General features: G+C 45.6%; 1 protein-coding gene across 2 annotated transcripts in view; it reads left to right on the top strand.

The window, feature by feature from the left end:
• Positions 1-574: 574 nt before the first annotated feature.
• GNA14 (G protein subunit alpha 14) overlaps positions 575-17,604 on the top strand; it is a 202,360-nt gene continuing 185,330 nt past the window's right edge. The window contains exon 1 of one of the 2 annotated variants that reach the window (XM_053907822.1): positions 575-1,697. In XM_053907822.1, coding sequence (XP_053763797.1) covers positions 1,574-1,697 — 124 coding nt within the window. In that variant the 5' untranslated portion in view covers positions 575-1,573. The remainder of the gene's footprint in view (positions 1,698-17,604) is intronic. The other variant, XM_019463552.2, reaches the window with a different exon arrangement.

Below are 17,604 nucleotides of genomic sequence, written 5' to 3'. Positions count from 1 at the left end.
GCTTCTGCTTTTTCCTCGGGCCCCTCTGCGCTCTGCCTCAAAATCTATCCAGAGGGAAGACAAAAATCAGATGTAATATGCGTTCTGTTGCACCAATTGAGTACAAAGAGATGGCTGTTCAATTTGTAAGTTTTTATTAATGCAGCTCCAACATGATTCCGACGTCCTGGGAGCTGGGCCAATGCAGCCACGGACACACCTTTGCAAGGCAGAGGCTGTCAGGCTTCAAGGCTGGGGCACGAACACGCCGGGGGCTGCTGCAAACGTGTGAGCCCTCTCTAACAGCAGGAGTCTTTCCCGTCATAAAATGCAAAGTAGCCAGCCGTTTTCCATTTTCCCCATCCCCAGCCCTCCTCATCAGGTGCCCTAGGAAGGGGCCGGAAGGATGTTTACTCTCCGCTCTGGCGGCCTCCTATTTAACCGAACCCAGAGGCAGCTGCCTCTCTGAGCGCAGTGCCCCCGGGGTCAGGCCCAGCCGCACCTTGCTGGCAGGCTGCCCAGCTGACCAAGCGTTTAGGCCAAACCTGAGCCCGGCTGAGGCGTCCGGGAAGCGGAAGGAGCCCGTCTAGGAAACGAAGGGTGTGTGGTCGTGTCGCTGGTGTGCAACCCTCAACTTAGGGGTGAAGAGTTCAACTTCGCCCCAGGCGCGAGGCTTCCCGCGGCGGACGCCCGGCTCGGTTCTCCTCTTCCTGCAGCTGGGAGGAGTTGAGGTTGAAGCGGGCGAAACGCGCTCACCTGTCGGAACCCGTATCTGGGTAAGAAGCAGGGCCCTGGGGCCGGAGCGCGCTGGTTCCCGCAACCTCGGCAGGCGGCCCTCCGGGTGCAAGGACCTCACGGCCACCGAGGCAGGTGTGGGAGCTGCTCCCAGGAACCCCAGACGCCCGGCCCGTGCGCCCCAGCTCCTGACTGGTTCCTCTCGCCCCCCAGGCGCCTACGGCTTGGCGTGCCCCGAAGGCCTACTGGGGCGGGCGCCAGGGCTGCAGGTCCGAGACGCTCCGCCTCCTCCTGCCACTTAGAGCCACCAGCGCCAGCAGAAACCCTTGAGCTCGGTCTTAATCTGCGGTCACTTTCCGAACTTTCCAGGCAAGGGCGAGCTAGGCCCTTTGCCTCCAACCGACGCCGTGCCTGTCGCCTGCCCGGGACCCTACCGGGACGCGGAGATCCCATTCTCCCCCCCGGGCACCGACGCCCCAACTTTTCCCGCGCGGTCTGCGCCCCCGGACCTGGTGTCCGCCTCCTGGGCTAAGGGGCGCGCGCATCTTCCGGGTGCGGGCCGTACGCCCATCCTCTCCGCGAGCCCTCCTCCTTCCCCGGGACGAGTGTGGGGCTGGTGCGCCCGGAGCTGCGGGGATCCCCTCAAGTTCCTGGCGCTCCGAATTCGCCCCCGCCTCGGCATCGACCCTCGAGGAGCGGACTGAGCCTCCGAAGGCCAGGCCTCGTACTGCCCTAAGTCAAAGAGGTCTCGTCCTTTTCTCTCCGAACCCGGGTGCCTGTCGCGGCTCGGCCGGGCGAGCGGCCGGCGGAGAACCGGGGCTCTCGGGACCGCGTCGCGCCGTCGGGTGCAGCGCGCGCCATGGCCGGCTGCTGCTGCCTGTCCGCGGAGGAGAAGGAGTCGCAGCGCATCAGCGCCGAAATCGAGCGGCAGCTTCGCCGGGACAAGAAGGACGCGCGCCGCGAGTTCAAGCTGCTGCTGTTGGGTGAGTGACTGCGACTCCCGGACCCCCGCTCGCCGAGCGTTTTCCTCCCTCCCTTCCTCCCGGCCGCTCCCCTCTCTCAGATCCCCTCCGGGCCTGGAGCCAGAGGGGTGCAGCGTGGCTCCTTCCTGCCCGCCCCCACCGCGGGGGGGCTCGGTGGCCGGCCCCTGGGGGCCTTCGGCACCTGTCCTTCGCACTTCCAGTTGGGCGACTTTCAAAGGCATCCTTTCCCTACCCCAAAACGGGTGAGACCTAGCATTTGACCAGGGTTTGCTTTGTTGGCCCCCCTCCCTAACACTGCCTTCACCCCACTCTGCTGCCCCCGGCGCGCACAGCTGCTTCAGAGCCTTTTCTTGGATGTCGGGGTAGGTGGTGGGGAACTGCCTCCTGTACCGCTTTGGGTTGCGCTCTGGCCGCTGTGCTCCCGGTTTTAAGTACGGGTGAGTGAGTGCTCACCGAGCGCGGACTGTGCTAAGTTGTCACCGCGACACTGGGCCATAATGCGGGCGGGTAATAACATCCCCATCCTGGAGAATTAACTATGGAGGCCCGGAAAATTGGGAAACTTGCTTTGGGAAAAGACAAAGCAGATACCAGGTCAGTAACGGGGGTGATGTGCAGGCTCTAGCCACTCACCCTACTGTGATGACAATTGCCTCCCTTCGGTGACCCCCTTTGGCCAGGCCTGTTTGCACGCAGCAGGCCCAAACCTCCCTTGTTGGGTTTCGCTCAGCCTGCGCCCCTTCCTAGAGTTTGGAATGGGCTGCCCCAGCTGCAGCGACTAGTTACTCCTCTGGTTCTTAACGTTCAAAAACAGAAAAGAAAATGCTAAGGTTTGCCCAATTTGTGGAGCCCACCTTTTCTGATTTTTGTTCCAGAGCCCTGTGCAATCCATTGGCTGCTTGAGGAGTATTGACATTTTCTTTCAGATGAGGATAGTAGCCGTGAGATCTTTCTAGAGAGTTGGAAGCATTTCGACTCTTTCATTCCTTTCAGACAGGAATCCTCTCACACCAGTTGATGTTTGAATACTAGGAGTCACCCTGTGGGAAAGCTTCAAGAAAAGAAAAGTTGGTCTAGTTACCATAAAATGGAGAAAGCTTTTAGTCCGTATCGCCTTCGGGCCTGGGCAAAGGAAGCCTTTTGTACTTACTCCCTGGAGTTCAGAGTTTATGTAGGGGTGTCTGGCCTTCACTAGGCTGTACCCCTCCCCAGTGGGCTTGGTGTCTGCCTACGGAGTGGGCTGCCCCACCAGGAGACTCGTTGCCACCCCCCACCCCACTCCCATACTCACATCGGAATTCCGTGCCCAAAGGCCCCAAGCCAGCTTCCACGGCCTCCGCAAGTGTGGGGGGTGGGGGGGCAGACCCCATCCCTAAGGAATGCCCAAGGGCAGCTGTGCTGGGGTGATGGAAGAGCTTGGAAATGTGGGTTGAGGGTCTACAGGTGTGCCCCCCCCACCCCACCCCCTCCAGGCCTCCCTGGGGGGAGAGGGAGCCTGGGTGGGGGAGGGAAGAGCTTGTGGCCATAGGCAGGGCTGTTTCATGTCTGGCCCGGAACTCCCAGGGATCTGCAATTGTAAATAGTACCTGGCCTTTCAGGTTGTTAAAAAGCTCCATTTGTTAAGGGAGGAGGATTGCGTGACAGTGGGCTAGCTTGATGACCTCTTTAAAGTAAATACTTGGGCCTCCATTTGTACCCTTGCCTCAGGCCCCACAGACTGATAGGGGCTCACCTGGTTTTGGCCGCAAGCTTCTTTTCAAGGGAAGTCTGAACCATCTTTCGTGGTGTGAAGTATGTTGATTTGTGTCAGTGTATGAAGCACCGTGTCTGGAACATACCAGGAGTTTCCTATGACGATTTGAGCAGTACACTGAGCCATACTGCATTGGCATCAAGCCTTGTGTTTTTTTTTTTTTTGGGGGGGGGGGGGTGTAGTAAGATGCTTGCGTTTGCACTCAAACTGGGGTAAAAATATTGTAGGGAAATTGTTTGCCCTGGAGGTCAAGTTTAATACTAGTGACTAGAATATCTTCTTTGCCTCCCCTGCGCCTTTGCCCCGATCTTCCTGCACCCTCCAGGCACTGCCTGACCTCCCAAGATCCCCGTTTTCATTGTGTCCAGCTGTGACTAGCATATTGGCTCCATGCTAGTTACTTAGAAACCACTAGAAATAGTTTCCAAACCACATAGAGCTGTCAGGAACCCCAAGGAGGGACTTCAAAAACCTCTGGTTTCTTCAAGGGAGCAGGGCACACTTCCATTTCTTCCATTTCATCCCTTTCAGACAGGAATCCTCCCTCCCACCAGTTTATTAATTTTGAATACAAGGAGTCACCCTCCTGGAAAGCTTCAAGGAAAGAAAAGTTGGTCTAGTTAGATCAAAATGGAGAAAGCTTTTAGTCCGTATCGACTTCAGGCCTGGGCAGGAGCCTCAGGTATTGAGGAGGAAATGACTCCACAGATCCAGGAGGAGGAAAGGACTTCACGGATACAGAAATTAGGGGCGCCTGGGTGGCTCAGCTGGTTAAGCGTACAGCTCGATTTCAGCGCAGGTCATGATCTCAGTTCGTGAGATGGAGCCCTGCGTTGGGCTCCATGATCACCGTTCAGAGTCTGTGTGGGATTCTCTCTGTCTCTCTCAGTGTGTGTCTCTGTGTCTGTGTCTCTGTCTCTCTGTGTCTCTCTGTGTCTCTGTGTCTGTCTCTCTGTGTCTCTCTCTCTCTCACACACACACACACACACACACACACACACACACACACACACTCTCATGCGTGCACACACACAACAAATAAACTTTAAAAAAGCTTTTAAAAAAATACAGGAATCAGGACCTGGTGTATGTTGATTTGTCTCTAGCTGTGCAGTTTGAAGAATTGATCGGAGTCTCTCATTACATAACCCACGCCTCAGATGCCTCAGGTGAAACCCCCACTTTGCCGATGGGAGTGGAGGACCCTGTGTGGAGTATGGAATGACCTGAAAAGCCACCAACTCGGTGACAAGGAAGCATGCTTTTTCAACAAAATGATTTGAGGAGGTTTCCGAAGTGCATTCAATAGAGCCGTATCCTGTTTGCATTTATAATAAAAGCCTAGATTCCTGTCAGCCAGGAAAGCTAAAAGCTGCTGTCTGGTTAGGGCTAGTAATTGCAAAATGTCAGTGTGATACTCTTAGCTGAAGGAGATGGGGGGAATAAAGAAGATGGTTGAGTTTAGTAGGAGAGATTCCTTATCAGCTCTTCAGATAAAAGTAGGACTGAAAGGAGTTCTAATAAGAATCCTGAGGATACTACTCAGTACAGGAAGAAAGTGTCTGGACAACGGCAATTAAGGGGGAGAAATGGGATCTTTTATTGATTTTTTTTTTTTTTTTTTTAAATATTAGATGAGGCTTAGTAAAGTTAAGACTTAAGCCGTCAGTCTCTGGAAACACTCAATTTTGGATGTAGACCTTCGTGTGGGAGCTGTCTGGGAGGCATGTGTGCTGGGGAATTGGTATTCAACTTAGGCTGGCATAGGGACTGCAAATCTAAGCGCTGAGGCCAGACCACCTGGGTTCAAACCCTGGCTGTACCCTTTCTTAGCCGTAGACTAACTTCTCTTGGGTTTGTCTGGCAGTGGTCAAATTTCTGCTGCCTTCACTCCATTTTTGAGCATTTTTTTTGCCACCAGTGAGGTGTCACTTTCTATTTTAGTCGATCGGTTGCAGGTTGCATAGCAGTTGACCCAAAATGTCCTGGTAGTGCTTTCACGGTAATGTTTGGCTTTGAGTTTCCCTTACTTTCTGAACCATAAGCTGATTTCAGGGTCTATCTTCGTACTTACACCAAAACGGGTGAAAATCTGAGTCCCCTAAAATTTTATTGCATTGGTTATAACAAAATATCATTTTGAGACTAATGATCACGTTCATAGGCTGGAAGTCTGTTAGAGGAAAGGGTGGAGGGAGGGTGGTTGCCTCAGTAGAAAGTGACTTTTCTGGCTCTGAAGAAGCAAAGGAGTGAAACGGTTAAGTATGCCCATGTTCCTTACTCTTCCCTCGGTTCAAACTAACATTTTCCCACATGCTGGAGATCATTTCTAAGTGCTAAATTGGAGGTGTTTGCAAGTAACTGTTGGGAGGATTGTCATAAATGCTTACTAGAGAATAAAAGGTGGTACAGGCAGTGCATGAAGGGGGATCTTCTGGCCGGGGGGGATCATGTGGATAGGGCCGTAAGAAACAGGGAGGTTAAGGTACTGATGGCTGCCCATGTGTGGACTTGTGCAGGACACATAGAAACTTCTCCCCACTATGAAGAGAAACTTTGGAGAAAAGTAACAGTGTTCTTAGGATGTGGGATGATACGAAGGGGTCCTTGGAGGCAAGATTTCGTTCAGTTTTTGTGTTTTATTTTAGCCCTTTACGTGAACATTCTCTAAACTGCCAAATAGATGTTACTGTAAAAATGCTTCGTTTTTGTTTTTGTTTGTTTTTTTTTTTTGTCCCATAATGTGCTTCCGAATGGAGGAAAGTGACTTTATCTCTGGCTTTTGTCCATTGTGGGTAGAGATGGTCTCTTCAGAGGTCTTCAGGGGACTGCTGTATCATGGATTCAAGCAGAGTATTCGTTTCGCCTCTAAACTAATGCAGAACCTTTTCAAACCATGGACTATGAAAGGTACTTTTTGTACCTTTTCAAATAAGCTATACTGAGGTATAATTTATATCCAGTATGGAACTCTGGATATGTGATGTTGTGTTCTCTGAAGGTCCTCGGTGGAGGCACACCATCTCCATCTGCCCCACGGTGATGTTGCATTCAGTCACTTTTTCAAGATGTTGCACATTGTCTATTGTCTACCAGTTTTGGGGGGAGACGCTTTTTAAGGCCAGGCAAATATCCTGCTCCTCACCATATATCCCTGTATACCACGATGTATACACCACGATGTATACACCACGATGGCTACAAAATGATTTTCTAAATCCAGCACTCTCTCCACATTGACCAGTTGGCACTGCACATGTTACTGTAAAAGCCTTCCTTTTGTCCCTATTCATTATTAATACATACTCCTGAATCCCTCACTGGTTTTTACTTCATTACTGTACTTAATTATTTTGACACTCAAATTGTACCCAATTTGTGCAATGAGACCACCTTCAAGCTGGTTCTTACGTTGCTGCAACATGGCCCTTCATGGTTTCCACCCCCCACCCCCCAACTCTTAATCTCTGGCATAAAGAGGAGCCTGGACCTCCAGTTGACGACCTTCCCAGTTGGGTATTCAGCCATTATTCTACAGGGGCTCAATTACTTTGGGTGGAGAACGGCACTTTGTCTTTTCAGATGTTGAGGGCACTAGAAACAAAGCTAGTTTCCAATTCACATCACTCACCATTATGTACATATCTGAAGAATCCCATTCCTAAAGGCATGGAGTTAGAGGATGAACATCTTGAGGCTGTAATGCTGTGAGCAGATAAAGAACGGAAAAACTTGACAGTAGAGTTGGGCGAAAAAAGCAATGTTAAAAAAAAAAAAAGCCTTACCCCACAAGGTGTTTTTTTTTTTTTTCTTTTTTCCCTTAAAAGATGCCTTGTGGTCAATAAAACCTTTTTCTCTTCCAGTTGTACTTGAATTACAAAAGTTTTGTTGTAAGGACCCCCATGTGTGGGGTTGCAGGGAGGAGGGTAGCTAGATTGAGAAGGCAGAGAGGGGTTTTTAGTGAGTCTGTAGCAAAGGTATTACTAAAGACAAAAATTGAAATCCAGGCAAAAAGGGGACTTGAGTGGAAGAATTCTCACCAGGACTTTTCATGAAATGGAAAGATTTGAATAATAAAGACTGGGAAAGAACCCTTCTCGGGGACACAGCAATCAGCATGGGTTGGCTCCATTGCCTTCCAAGCTTGATAGCTCTCTGAGCCTTACTTGCCCCTGTGAGAACCTCAAGTCTTGGTGGGGCATTAGGGCGCATTCCTGGGTCAACCGTTTCTGGGTGGTTGCTATAAATCAACATGTGCTCTGTGATCTGAGTGCTGATGGCCTGGGGTGGGGCTTCCTGGGGGTCAAGCAGCCCTTGCTGCAAAAACTGTGGAAGGAATCGAAGGGTACCAGCAGAAATCCAAGGGCTCTGAAGGTGGAAGGCACTGCAGGAGGCTTTGTGGGAGCCTTGATTTTGATTAGGATCAATTGGCTCTCTGCTGATGGGTAAATTAATGGGTTGTCCTGTCAGCCAGTGTTCTTGGTTGCAGACCGTTTAAGTAGAAGAATGATTTATTGGAGGGAAAGCAGGAAACTCACAGGACCGATGGGAATTGGAGAGCAGGCTCAGCCAAAGGGCACGATCCAAGGGAGTTTTGACACTGGTAGCAGCCTACACTGCCAAGCACACAGCCAGGGACGATTCCACCCGGGTGGCAGTTGAGGCTGCAGTGGACACTTCACAGCAGTGCTGCAAATCATCTGTGACCACTTCCTGTCTCGTGTGTCACCTTGCAAAATCTCAGGCCATCTGTTTGTGCTCAGCTGCCGGGGAACTGGGGGAGGGCAGGCAGCATGGCAGGATGGTAAGGACATGTTTTCTGGAGCCATGCTTCCTGGGTTTAAAATCTAGGCAAGTAGTTCCCTTTGGGCTGTCAGCACCCTGTCTGGGCTGAGGCCTCTTGCCTACCACTACAAGGTCACTGGTAGAACTGACATGCAGTTCTTGGTAGGAGGGTCAACAGCAAGAAGGCTCTGCTGATGACTCTTCTAAGAGAACAGGGTCCTGATAAGTTGCCATAACTTAAAACTATGAAATGAGCAGTGTCTTAAGACTTTGGAAACTTGAATTGCTTTTTTTTTGGTGGGAGGGGGTGTCTCTGAGTATGGGATATGTAACCATGAAGAAGACATTACCGCTCAACCTCAGGGTCCTCAACAGTAAAATGAAAGGTGTGGGTCAGGTGACCCTTGATATCTTTCCAATTCTGTTAGCAAATATTTTATACCAATGGTTCTCAAAGTCTGTTCCCAGGAGCACAGACCTGTGCTCCTGTTTTCGGCACCTCCTGAAAACTCATGAGAAATGCGAACTCTGAGTCTTCATTGTGGTCCTCTGATCAACTTCAGTAGCGGCCCCGCAATCTGTATATTAATCCCTCCAGTTGATCCTAATACATGCTCAGATGTGAGAACAGGATTGGTCTGGCCTTCAGGACTGGGCAGCCTCTTACCGTACCTCTAGGGTCTAAGGCCGATAACCTTATTTTTCAGCAAATATCCAGGAGGTCCCCGGGACTGACCTGCCTAGGGAATGATTTGTTGCTTGCAATCGAATAAACCTCTCTCTCCTCAACTTTATGAAGGATGTTCAGAGTCTGAGCTAGGTAATTAGTAGGGATATTTAGCACTTGTCCCCATGTGCCTGGTTGGCAGGCAAAGAGAAAGCACACATTTACATTTACCTCAGTAAGAGTCCTTATAAAAACAAGTGTTTGCATTTGTATGCGCTCTTGTACTTTTATATACTACTCCAAAAGCTATGTTCCTATAAACTGCAGTGGCCTTATGGCTAATAACCATTAAGTAGTTACTTTGTGTCATGGAAAGTGGTGTATAGGAAGCCTATTCTAGTAAGAGCTGCCATATATGTGTCTTCTCTTTGAAAAATCACATGGAACATTGGCTGGTATTTCCATCCAAGGGAAATAAAGGGTGATAAACTTTGTCTTAAAAAAAATGTTAAGTAATGGATGAGTTCTACTTTGTAGTCTTAAAAAATAAATAGGAAGAGAAAACCTTTATCTTTGATTATTTTGCCTGAACGGTGTATTCTGTATTGTTGGCTCATTGTCAATGACCCACAGATGGATTAGCCATGCTACTGCTCTCTTGAATCTGCTGTGAATAACACCTTCATTTTGAGTAACTCATTCCCCAAATGTTTCTGTTGCTTGGCTACTATGTAATAGGGAAATACAAGCTAATTGCATTACCAAGCAATATCCAATTAACAAAAGTGATAAATCATGGGCAACATCATTGTCTAATTTATATAGAATTATATCTCATAAGTGTATCAGTATGCAACTGAATGGAAAAACTTAAGCTCCTCTCTTACCACAGAGTTTAAGAAAGTGCAAACTTCGATTTTGTGAATGGAGTAGAGAAGGTCCAGAGGAGTGAAGGGGCTTGGCATATGTCATGGGGCTCAGTAACTGGTAACTAATTGGCAGTAAGCCAAGACTAGGAGTCCAGTATTCATTGCCAACTCCTTTTTTTTTTTTTTTTTTTTCATGAAGTCAGTGTGAGTCCTCTTGTTGGATTTCTTCATTTCTAAGGCAACATTGATTGTAAGACATGCTATTGATTTGAAAACAGCTTTTCAGGAAAGCAAACACCTTAATAAATGCTCACATCAATGCAAAAGCGTCTCGACCTTAAAAATGTTCATTTCTGTGGCAATAAAACTTGGAATCAAGGTATTCATCCCCGCCCCCGACCCCGCTGGCTCCCAGATAGTACAAATTTAAAATAAGCGAAACTACTCCAATTATTGACATAGAATAGAATTTCATGAAACCAGTTTAAGTGCTGAAATTAGAGAAGAAACCTCTGTGTATTGCCATCAGTCTACTGGGCTCTATTTCAAGTAAAACTTGAAAAAATTGTGTCCTGGACTAGTGGGGCTGTTCTATATAAAGAAGGTTGAGAAAAAAATGGGAGCAACCAACCAACTGTGGTGACAGTGTCTGAGTGATGGTGGATGGGCCACATCCAGGCAAATGCTTGAGTCTGGGAGGAGTTTTATATGAGACCTTGAACTCCTTGAGGGTTTTATTCACCACTTACTGACCTCAGCCCCCACCCCTGCCCTGCTGAGGATAGACCTTAGCTTAAATATTGGCTGAATGAATATGTGTGTCTCTTTGTCTCCATGAACTAGCAGATGGTTAGTATGAAGAATTCCATATAGAAGCTAGAGGTCTCTATTGTTTGGGCTACTTTAGGAACATTCATGAAAGGAAGACTGTCATGGGTTGGGTCTTCCAGAAGAGCAAGGTGTAGATAATTTCAGAATTGATTTTTTTTTTTTTTAACATGTCCAATATGTTAGCTACCTATTTCTGTTGAAGGTTTATGCCTAGATTAGTGGTGTCAAAATATGAAAATTGAGCTCAGGTCGTAGAAGTGAAATGCTACCTGGAAAATAAATTCCTTGTATTTCCATAAAGAGTTTTCCTAGTAATCATACATAAGATTTTGATACGTAACTGGAATCATAGTTGAGAAATTCATTAGTCTTTATTGCTTCGTTCTGAACTAATTTGAAAAAAATTCTAACTCCTCATCTTTTTCATGTAACTTTTCTAAATTTGTGGTAGGTCTGTCTCTATAAAAATTGAGGAGTTAGGCCTCATGATTTTAGAGGTCATCTCCTACTTAATTTTATGGATAAGAAATTTGGAAGATCTAAAAAGAGAATCAGTCATTATTAAGACCTAAATGTTGTGCAGCGTGAGACCTAGTTTGGTGAGTTTGGAGCCATACCATAGCCTGATCAAATTTTGTAGGAAATTGACCTTTTTCTGTGCAGCTAATAGAAATCATCATCTTCTATTGCACAGAGTGGGGATGTTTAAAGTGACAAACAGGATGTACTCCGTGTATATTTGTATTTGTTGATGTAAATCTTTGTAATTGGTGTTATTAAAATCAGTGGCTTGTAGATTTTAGGATTTTGAGTTGGTTATAAAAAATTGGAGAAGGTTAACAGAATAGTACTATTCACTAAAAGAAAAAAACTTGCCATGTTTGAGAGTGTTAAAAATACTATAGCATATTCATCTACAAAACCATTTAAAAAGTGACATCAGACAGAGTTAACAACTCATTTCTTAACATACCAAAAATGGAACTGCTTGAACAAAACTGAAAGGTCTTCCCTTCTCTCCCTGATTGATCCAATTCTACCTATCTTTGTCTCCATTATTGGGACCACTGGCCCCTCAGGTGCTCAAGACAGAATCCACAGAGTGTTGAATTTTCTGCTACACTTAACACTAGAAATGGAAATTAGAATAATAAAACAGTAACATTTATCCATCCAATTCTCTGTCTGGGCACTTGAATGATCTCATTTATTCCTCACCATTTGCGGTACACTTAGTATTATCCTTTCCATTCTACAGATGAGGGAACTGAGGCCCTAAAGAGAGGTTGCCAGCCAGGGCAGAATTTTGAATCCAGGCAATCTGACTCTAGAGCCCTGGTTTTTTGGGGTTTTTTTTGTAATTAAAAAAAATTTTTTTAACATTTATTATTGAGACACAGAGCATGAGCAGGGGAGGGGTAGAGAGAGGAGGAGACACAGAATCCTAAGCAGGCTCCAGGCTCCGAGCTGTCAGCACAGAGCCCGACGCAGGGCTTGAACCCACAAATCACGAGATCATGACCTGAACCAAAGTCAGACGCTCAACCGACTGAGCCACCCAGGCACCCCTAGAGCCCTGGTTCTTAATCACAGTCTTGCTCCTGTTTCTCAGAGCCAATGTTTCACCAAAAATCTACTCCAGAAGGCCAAATCTCTACTGTACCTATTTCTTAGAATTCTCTTTGTCCTATCTCTCCTCTGAATTCACTAACCTCTCCCTAGAGTCCATTCTCCACATGCAGTCAGAGTGACCTTGTAAAAATGGAAATTGGATTGCTGTTTTCCTGCTCAAAATCTTTTTAGGGTCTTCTCATTGCCCTTGGGTGCAAATCTAAAATCTGTGCACGGTGTGTGAGACCGTCTATCCTGTCCCTTCCCACCTCTGTGCCGTTATTCCCTGTGATCACTCATTCTTGGCTGTAGGGCTTTCTTTTAGGAAATTCATTGGGCCAAACTCCTCCTCCTTAGGCCTCTGCTCATGCTGATCTATCCGCCTTCAACATGAATACCTAAAAGTCTTCCAGCTAACTTCTACTTATTTTCAGAATGCTTCTTAAATATCTCTTCCTCCTGGAAGCCTTCTCTGACTCTGATCCAAATTAAGTTCCCCCAGAAAATTCTTCCATAGCCCGTTCTGGGTTTTTTGAGATTTTTCTTGTTTCTTGAGGTAGACCTGTATTGTTAAAAATTTCCCTCTAGAACTTCTTTTGCTGCATCCCAGATTTAGACTGTTGTGTTTTCATTAGTCTCTATCTTTTTTTTTCTCTTCGATTTCTTGGTTTACCCATTCATTGTTCAGTAGAATGTTATTTAGACTCCATGTACTTGTGTTCTTTGGAGATTTTTTTCTTATAATTGACTTCTAGTTTCATACCTTTTGTGGTTGGAAAAGATGCACGATAAGATTTCAATCTTGTTGAATTTGTTGAAACTTGTTCTGTGGCCTAACATGATCTATCCTGGGGAGTGTTCCATTTGCATTTCAAAAGAATGTATATTCCGTTATTTTTAGATGGAGTGTTGTATATAGATCTGTTACGTCCATCTGGTCTAATGCGTCATTCAAAAGTACTGTTTACTTGTTGATCTTCTGTCTGGATGGTCTATCCATTGATGTTAGGGTATTAAAGTCCTCTACTATTGTATAACTGTTGATAACTTTTTGTCTGCTAATAGTTGCTTTATGTGTTTAGGTGTTGTGATACTGGAAGGCAGTTATGCTCACCACTATACCACCAATGCTAGGTACCTCCCATATTGGGTGCATAGATACTTAAAACTGTTACACTCTTTTGTTGGGTTTGGGTTTTTCCTTTTATCATTATGTAGTATCCTCTCTGCTTCTGGCTACAGTTTTTGTTTTAAAGCCTATTTTGTCAAAGTATTGTTAGCCAGCTTTCTTGTTTTCATTTGCATGATAAATGTTTTTCTACCTCTTCAGTTTGAATCTGCATGTGTCTTTAGGTCTGAAGTGAGTCTCCTGTGAGTAGCATATAAATGAGCCTTGCTTTCTTATCCATTCAGTCACCTTATATTTTTTGATTGGAACATTTAGTCCATTTACATTAAAATTCATTATTGATAGACATGTACTTCTATTTTGTTACATACTTGTTTTGTGGTTGTTTTTGTAGTTCCTTTCTTCTCTTGCTCTCTTCCTTTGTGGTTTGATGATTGTCTTTAGTGTTAGCTTTGAATTCATTACTCTTTATTTTTTCATGTATCTATTACAGGTTTCTCACTTGTGGTTACTGTTGGAGTCATACATAACATCTTCAGATACAGCAGTTGATAGCTGATGGTCACTTAAATTTGAACCCATTCTGAAAGCACTGAAGTGCTGAAATCTTTACTCCCTTGCCCTGTTTTCTGTTTGTCCTATTTTTACGTCCTTTTATTTTGTGAGTTCCTTGACCGATTTTTGTAGACAGAATTGATTTTTAATGCTTCTGAGTTAAACTCAATACTGGTTTTATAAGTGATTAATTTACCTTTATCATGTTTGCCTTTACTTGTGAAATATTTTTTTCATAATTTTCCTACTTCCTCGTATGGCCTTTTCTTTCCACTTAAAGGGTTTCCTTTAAAACTTCTTGAAAGTCCTGGGACACCTGGCTGGCTCAGTTAGCGGAGCATCTGATTTTGGCTCAGGTCATAATCTCATGGTTTGTGAGTTTGAGCCCTGCATTGGGCTCTGTGTGGACAGCTCAGAGCCTGGAGCCTGCTTCGGATTCTGTCTTCTTCTCCTTCTCTGCCCCACCCCCTCCATCTGTCTGTCTAAAAAAAATATATTTAAAAAAATTTTTAATTTCTTAAAAGTCTGGTTTATTGGTGTTGAACTCTTTTACCTTTTGTTTGGCTGGGAAACTCTTGCTGTCCTTCTATTGTAAATGAGAGCCTTGCCAGATAAAGTTTTCTTGGATGCAGTTTTTTTCCTTTCAGCACTTTGAATATATCCTGCTACTCCCTTCTGGCCTACAGAATTTCTGCTGGTTAATATGCCAAGAGCTGAAGGGGGTTTCCCTTGTATGTAACTGTTTGCTTTTGCTGCTACTCAAATTCTATTGATCATTACTTCTTGCAATTTTAATTACTACATGTATTGGTGTGCATCTCCTTGGATTAATATTAAAGGCTTTCTGTGCTTCCTGGATCTGGATGCCTGTTTTGTTGCCTAAATTATGGATATTTTTAGCTATTCTTTAAATACATTTTCTGCCCCTTTTTCTCTCTTCTCCTTTTGGGATCTCTATGATGCAAATATTATTCTTGATGATGTTGCTGAGTTGCCTTAATGGATTCCTATTTTTTATTTATTTTGGGCTGTTAGGCTAGTGTTCCATTACCCTGTATTCCAAATTGCTGATCCATTCTTCTGCATCTTCTAATGTGCTTACGATTCCCTCTAGTGTATTTTAAAATTTCAATTACTAAGTTCTTCATCTCTGACTGGTTCCTTTTTTTTTTTTTAATGTTTTTATTTATTTTTGAGAGAGAGCACGAGCTGGGGAGAGGCAGAGAGGGAAATCAAGAATTTGAAGCAGACTCCACGCTCTGAGCTGTCAGCACAGAGCTTGATGTGGGGCTTAAACCCATGAAATGTGAGACTGTAACCTGAGCCAAAGTTGGATGCTTAACTGACTGAGCCACCCAGGTGCCACCCCCCTCCCTTTTTTTTTTTAACTTTGAAGTTGAGTTGAAAACCTCACTGATACTGGCATAAAAACAGGCACTCAGATCAATGGAACAGAATAGAGAACCCAGAAATGGACCCACAAAGTATGGCCCACTAATCTTTGACAAAACAGGAAAGAATATCCAATGGAATAAAGACAGTCTCTTCAGCAAGGGGTGCTGGGAAAACTGGACAGCGACATGCAGAAGAATGAACCTGGACCACTTTCTTACACCATACACAAAAATAAACTCAAAATGGATGAAAGACCTCAATGTGAGACAGGAAGCCATCAAAATCCTCGAGGACAAAGCAGGCAAAAACCTCATTGATCTTGCCCGCAGCAACTTCTTACTCAACACGTCTCTGGAGGCAAGGGAAACAAAAGCAAAAATGAACTACTGGGACCTCATCAAAATAAAAAGCTTCTGCACAGCAAAGGAAACAATCAGCAAAACTAAAAGGCAACCGATGGAATGGGAGAAGATCTCTGCAAACGACATAACAGGTAAAGGTTAGTATCCAAAATCTATAAAGAACTTAACAAATTCAACACCCAAAAACCAAATATTACAGTGAAGAAATGGGCAAAATACCTGAACAGACACTTCTCAAAAGAAGACCTCCAGATGGCCAACTAATACATGAAAAGATGCTCAACATCACTCATCACCAGGAAAATACAAATAAAAACCACAATGAGATCCCAGAGATCCCACCTCACACCTGTCAGAATGGCTAACATTAACAACTCCAGCATCAACAGATACTGGTGAAGCTGTGGAGAAAGAGTATCTCTTTTGCACTGCTAGTGGGGATGCAAACTGGTGCAGCCACTCTGGAAAACAGTATGGAGGTTCCTCAAAAAGCTAAAAATAGAACTATCCTACGACCCAGCAATTGCACTACTAGGTATTTATCCAAGGGCTATAGGTATGCTATTTCAGAGGGGCACATGAACCCCAGTGTTTATAGCAGCACCACCAACAAGAGCCAAAGTATGGAAAGAGCCCAAATGTCCATTGATGGATAAATGGATAAAGATGTGGTGTGTATATATGTACAATGGAAGGTTACTGGGCAATCAAAAAGAATGAAATCTTGCCGTTTGCAACTATGTGGATGGAACTAGAGGGTATTATGCTAAGTGAAATTAGAGAAAGACAGAAATCATATGACTTAACTCCTATGAGGACTTTAAGAGACAACAGTTGAACATAGGGGAGGAGAAGCAAAAATAATATAAAAACAGGGAGGGGGACAAAACAGAACAGACTCCTTAAATATGGAGAACAAACAGGGTTACTGGAGGGGTTGTGGGAGGAGGGATGGGCTAAATCTACCCCTGAAATCACTATTGCACTATATGCTAACTAACTTGGATGTAAATTAAAAATAATAATAATGAATAAAAAAAAAAAAAGGAAACCTCACTGAGATCCTCCAGTCTTAAGTCCAGTGAGTGTCTTTATAAGCATGACTCTGACTTTTTAAAATCAGGCATATTACTTACCTTTGTTTCATTCAGCTCTTTTGCTAGGCTTCTTTTATCCTATTCTTTATTGGGTACATATTCCTCTGTCTCCTGATTTTGTCTCTGTGTTTATTGCTATGTGTTCCGAAGGTCAGCAACATCTACAGATCTTGAAAGGAGCGGCCTTATGATGGAAGAGGTCCTGTGGTGCCCTGTGTACAGGGTGCCCTGGTCACCAGAACCACGTGCTCCAGGGCTGTCGCTGTGTGGGTTGTGGGCACTCTGCTGTTGGGGCTGAGCAGTGTTTGCCTTTGGCCCAGTCTGCAGCAGTGACCTGCTTGGCCTGCTCTGCATGCACCAGGCAGGTTTGGTCCCTGTGCTTGGAGGAGCCTGTCTTTGGCCATGTTAGGCCTGCAGGCCAGTGGTGTTGGCAATTGGGCTACCTGCCCGCATTCTCCGTCTGTTGTGTGCACACTGGACGGTAGGGTACTCTGTGTGCGGCCCCCGGAGCTACTTGAGTTGGTGGTGGCATGGCAGTCATCCAAGATATTAGCCTGGGATGGAGTCCTACCATCCCAGTGCATGGGGCACTCTCCCTGCACTGCCAGCTAAAAGGCTTGGCTGCTGGAACTGCTGGCATGTTGGTGTATGGTTATGTCCCTGTCCCCGTAGGGTGGTAGGCACTTGGGAGTGGTGGCAGTCCCTTCCAGGGCTGTTTGCGAGGTATATTGGGGCAGGAGCTGCTTTGGGGGAATGTGTGGCAGTTGCGGGGGGGGGGGTGGGTTTGGATGGTCAGGGCTGCAGAAGAATGCGGCACCAAGCACACAGTCTGAGCAAGATGCGCGGAGAGTGT

This window comes from Panthera pardus, unplaced genomic scaffold, assembly GCF_024362965.1.
Source record: "Panthera pardus isolate Hobbes unplaced genomic scaffold, ASM2436296v1 HiC_scaffold_20, whole genome shotgun sequence".
NCBI lineage: Eukaryota > Metazoa > Chordata > Mammalia > Carnivora > Felidae > Panthera > Panthera pardus.
This window is presented reverse-complemented; position numbering and strand designations above follow the sequence as displayed.